We start from the raw sequence: 5,450 nt of genomic DNA on the forward strand, positions 1-5,450 counted from the left end.
TTCTGATCCGAGCCCGTTCAGATTCCAGCCAGTTCAGATCCGAGCCCGTTCTGATCTGAGCCCGTTCAGATCCGAGCCAGTTCAGATCTGAGCCCATTCAGATCCAAACATGTTCAGATCCGAACCCGTTCAGATCTGAGCTCGTTCAGATCCGAACCCGTTCAGATCTGAGCTCGTTCAGATCTGAGCCCGTTCAGATCTGAGCTCGTTCAGATCCAAGCCCGTTCAGATCTGAGCTCGTTCAGATCCGAGCCCGTTCAGATCTGAGCTCGTTCAGATCCGAGCCCGTTCAGATCTGAGCTCGTTCAGATCCGAGCCCGTTCAGATCTGAAACCTGTTCAGATCCGAGCCAATTCAGACCCGAGCCCATTCAGACCCGAGCCCATTCAGATCCGAGCCCATTCAGATCCCAAGCCCATTCAGATCCGAACCCGTTCAGATCTGAGCTTGTTCAGATCCGAGCCCATTAAAGTGGAAAAATGAATTTTTTTGTCCATCAAATAAAGTATTTGTATTTCTGGAATGTGCAACATGTGAAAAAGTTTAAAGGGCATGAATACTTTTGGAAGAAGCTGTAATCATGTGACCATGACTCCTGCTGACCTATGGGATGTCTCCCAGTGCTGTTCTCCCAGGATGAGGAAGACTTGGTCAGTGCTGTAGAGCTTTTCTCCATCCTTCATCCACACGATGTCCGGCTCCGTCACCCCCTCCACCGCACAGCCCAGCCTCACTTCGTTCCCCTGAGAAACGGTTTGATTGGATGGGTGCTTGGTGAACTGCACGCCTGCAGGAGAGGGGAATTATAATAGTAATAATTAATCTCATATACACAGAATATTGGAGATGTTTTGAAGACATTTTTATTTCCCGGAGTCCCTGAATGCAACATTTTGTCCAAGCTCCTCTCAGTCATCATTCCACACCAATCATCTAAGTCCCGGCCCCACACTAAGGAGGCAGCAGATTAAAGGTGAAAAAAAAAAATCTGAAACTGGAAAAAACACATGAATCTAAAAACAGTTTAGTTTTTTTCATATTTCAAATTCTTTGTATTTAGAAATATCTCTTCAGATTCAGTTTTGATTTTTTTATGTTAGATTTTAGATAGTTAGATGTTAAGATTCAAAATGTTTAATTTATTTTCCCCATATCGGGTTAAATATCGGTGGGGTGGCCGATGTCCGATATTCAGATTTAAGGCCGATACAGGCTGATACCGATAGGGGGCCGATTATATCATGCATCCCTACATGATACTCTAGAAGCTCTGCTGTGGTCAGCCTCTGACCATGATGCTACCACCATCGTGCCTTAAAAGGCTTCACCTTGACTCCTCCCAGGACGCCTGCCATCACTGTGGCCAAATGTTTGTCTCATCTAACAGTGAAATGGATCATTGGTGCCCTCTTGGCCCATGCTGATGTCAAACCTTCACTGAGGACAAAGACTCTGGTCTCCAGCAGCTTCCAGGTCAGCCTTGTTATTTCCTCCTGGTTGCTGAACCCTTGAACTCAGCATTTCCAGCTAAAGGGGGCCAATCTTTTTCTGCGCACCTTCAGGCGTATATCTGTGGTGAGCTACGGTTTCAGTCATTGAGGCTCACCTTTCTCACTGCGGTTCTTTGAAAATGGCCGAAGGTGGGAAAAGAAAGGCCTCAGAAGAGGCAGATATATCCCAGAATAATTTGCATGGGGAGCTCTCATTGCAAAGCATTCTGGGATTTGCTGTAACAGCGGCCCGCTGTCACCATAGGCTGTTACTACCTGACAGCGGTCGGCTAAAAACAAAGATGGCGCAGGCATCACGCAGTGGAGAAGGAGTTATGTGACCACAGGAGCAAAAAGCAGTGATGATCTGTCTGAACGGTCAGCTAACTGAGTTCACTATAAAGTTCACTATAGAGTCCCCACTCTATATAGTGATGATGGATTTAGGGGTTAGGACGTATGGTCGGACACGGTAACATTGGATGAGCTATGACAACAGCAACTTTTAAACAAAGCGTGCACGAGGAGAAATGGGCTTGTGCACGCTCTCGCACATGTTTAATAGGCGTTCCCTCTTGGGAGGAGGTACAGGGTTGTACATATGCATTTTTTTTTACCTTTAAAAAGTATCACTTTTTTATTCATCATTTTAAATGTATTTCTAATTAATTAATGGTTCAATGTTAAAGATAAAAACTGATTTGCTGATGAAGATTCTCAGTCATCCAGGTCACAGTCATTCCGTAAAAATAAAATAAAAATCCACTGGACCTGGTTTCCAAGATTTGAAGATGTTTCGCTACCTCCTGAGAAAGCTTCCTGGAGAGGTAGCGAAACGTCTTCAAGTCTTGGAAACCATGTCCAGTGGATTTCTTTTTTTTTTTGTGAATTTTTACAGAATAAAAACTGATTATGCATTTGGCCCTCCTCATAGTTCAGGGATCACATGACAAGGATTGTGAAATCCATCTGGAGGCCCCCAATAAGGTGTTTGGTGACAGACACCGACAGACTTCTCTGCTGCTCCCTCTTATCACGCACCGTGGTTCATTTAGGGACCGTCAACAAATTCTCAAACCAAACACTCATGAGAAACAAAAGTAAATAAATTCCTTGTCTTTTGGTCAAATGAAGCAAACCCAGTGGTAAATGTTAAAAAAAAGTCATTTTCATGTTTTCCAAGATTTTATTTACTTTACATTTATTGTTTTTATTCAATAGCTTCCAGGTCATGTGACTGAAAATCTGTCTGAAGTTGTTCCACTAGATGAGACACACTCACTTTATTTCATTTTTATATTTTTATTTTGTTACAATTCTAATTTTGCAGGGTTTTTTTCTATTTCCCAGGTGTAGGAGACATAAATGGTTATGTGGTGTATGGTGTGTCTCGGAGGTGGAGACTCAAAGGGAGGTGGGTGTGCACCAAGGAAGAAGGTGTATAAGTGCGCACTCACCTGTCTCACTGATGAGAAGAGTAAGGGTGGGGCTGCCGCTTCATTTCACTACGTTTCATATTATTTTGTTCCAGTATTCATTCGTTTCCTATATTAATTAACGGATCTAACTTTGTTTGCCACAATCATCCCTGCTGCGCTGTCATTAACTCATGCTGGTGCTAATAAACAAACAAAAGCATCCTGGATTCCAGCGAATCTGTAACAATATAAACATTTAAGCGCGTCACAAATAGGGCAAGAAAGGAGGACCCAACCCGAACTCTCAGCGGCCTAAAGGATCTTTAAGGAAGCCACTATACCAAGTTTTCTGACCTTTTTGTTGATTGAAAAAAAACGGATTACAGTTAAATGAAGCATAAAGAAGCATAAAGATCAGGGTCTGTTTAACAGCCTTGGAAAGGTTAATGATTTCCAGACAGCTGTGGAGGTGAAACCAGATAACGAGTTTAAATTATATAAACCATGTGTTAGCAAAAGCTAAACATACCTCAGAGTAATATTTATGTCAATTACTGAATCAAATTAAGCACAATTATTGATCCATTGAATTTAGCTCACATCATCATGTCACCTCTCTGTTTGTTGCCTAATGACATCAGCATCACTGCAAGCTTTAACCTCCACATCTCTGGAGAAGTTTCACACCCTAACATGTAAACGGTAGATCAATTAGTTAAGGTTTTCCATTTTGTCATAAAGTTGAAACATCGCTAAAAGAAAAGATTTACAGGTGTCGAATGATTGTCAAGAATGGGAGATATTTTTAATGGTATTCTAGGTAAACTGACAACTTTGAAGCCTCTATGTATCTAACTAACTATGTGTCTGTCTATCTATCTATAGATAGGCTATTTCTTTAAAAAAATAATAATAATAATTTGTCAAGAACTGTTGTGTTTTGGCTGCTGGGTGTTAGCTGATTTCTTATCTGTTCAGATATACATTTATAAACCTTTCTAAATAATAGAAGTTGCAAATTGTTTATTATTTCCAAAAGTATATTACTGTACAATTGTTGTCATTTTCTAAATTAATTTATTGCATTTAGTAAAAATGCATTTAAAAAAAAAAATTGAATCCTAAATATCTGTTTTTAAAGACATTGCAAAACTTTAAGTTATCCTTTATCTTTGGAAATTTGATCACTAAAAGGAAAAGTCAAAGAATATTAAAAGAGCAAAAAGGAAAGAGATGAATAAATGTTTTATTCCCAACTAAACCTTATATATGCTGCATTTTTTTAAATCATATCAGTCTCCAAAAACAAAATTCACTAACTTATCAAAGTGAAAATAGATGAAAAAGGATACATCTATTCTTAAAATCATAAATAGCGATACTTGGTTGCAAATCAAATAGCTTTTCTGCATTTAGTTATTATACTAATTTTTCTGATTAACTTTCTGAATTCTGTGGATATATGAGGGATCCAAACAGAAAGGGAGCTGCAGATCAAATGCTAGAAAACAGCCTTAAAATAGAGCAGGACAGAGAGCGCCTCCAATCAGGGTCACACACTGGTTTATTTCTCAGAACCAGCTGAGATCTCTCTCCCTGGGTTCCTCTAGATCTTTAGGTCTCGTCTCTCAATGACTCCCACAGGCACCGCCTGCCCACAGTTTAATCTGAAGCCAAAGACAGAACTTAAGATAGTTAATCCCTTCTTAAGACATATTTCTTTACCTTGGCTTTTTTACACATTCTGAGCTGTTGATCCTGCTTCTTAATATTCAAATCAAAAAACTTTAAATACATGAATTTAACATGTATGTGGGTTTGTTAGAGTCAATACATTGTTCCCCCTCCTGTTACTTTTCATTTGTTTCTTCATGTTTATCAATACAAAAATCAGCAAACTATTCCTAACTGAATTTATTCAACTCTCATCAGAGACACAAAAGCTTAAAGCAGCTAAAACAAACAGTAAAATAGGATGATTGATTACTAATTTCATTCATGAGTCAAATAATACAGCCACATTCTTACAATGTCCTCAGTCCTACGTTGGTCCTCAGTGTCCTGTGCTGTCCTTCAGCCTGGCCCTCTCTGGCTAAATCTTTTCATAAAATGTGTTTAAAAAAACAAACAAAAAAAAAACTGCTAAACAGAAAAAAACCCAACATAATACTGTACTTTTTCCAAGAGTCTCATCTTTACTATCTATTAGAAAAATATCAGACAGATTTTCAGTCAAAAGGTCCCCTGACCTGGAAGCTATGGAACGTTACATTTTAATATATATTTTAATAATGAAATCGTAAAAATATGAAAAATGCTTTGAATAAACTTAAAATGTGTGCCTCTTTGATGTAACCTAATTCCAGAATTAGCCATTAGTTTTGTTTCAGTTGGCCACAAGACAAGGAATTAATTTATTTTTGTTCCTCATGAGCGTTTGGTTCAGAAATTTGTTGACAGTCCCTAAAGGAACCACCGCAGGACAAGAGTTAGCAACAGGTTCAGGTTCTAAAGCTCAGGTTCTCCAGCTCAGGATCTACAG

General features: G+C 39.2%; 1 protein-coding gene across 1 annotated transcript in view; it reads right to left on the reverse strand.

Moving 5' to 3' along the window:
* tyro3 (TYRO3 protein tyrosine kinase) overlaps positions 1-5,450 on the reverse strand; it is a 38,578-nt gene that overhangs the window by 29,522 nt on the left and 3,606 nt on the right. Inside the window, exon 2 of the mRNA XM_015374929.1 lies at positions 604-787. Within this exon, the coding sequence (XP_015230415.1) occupies positions 604-787 (184 nt within the window). The remainder of the gene's footprint in view (positions 1-603; positions 788-5,450) is intronic.

This window comes from Cyprinodon variegatus, unplaced genomic scaffold, assembly GCF_000732505.1.
Source record: "Cyprinodon variegatus isolate N-32 unplaced genomic scaffold, C_variegatus-1.0 Scaffold110, whole genome shotgun sequence".
In the NCBI taxonomy this organism is placed as follows: domain Eukaryota; kingdom Metazoa; phylum Chordata; class Actinopteri; order Cyprinodontiformes; family Cyprinodontidae; genus Cyprinodon; species Cyprinodon variegatus.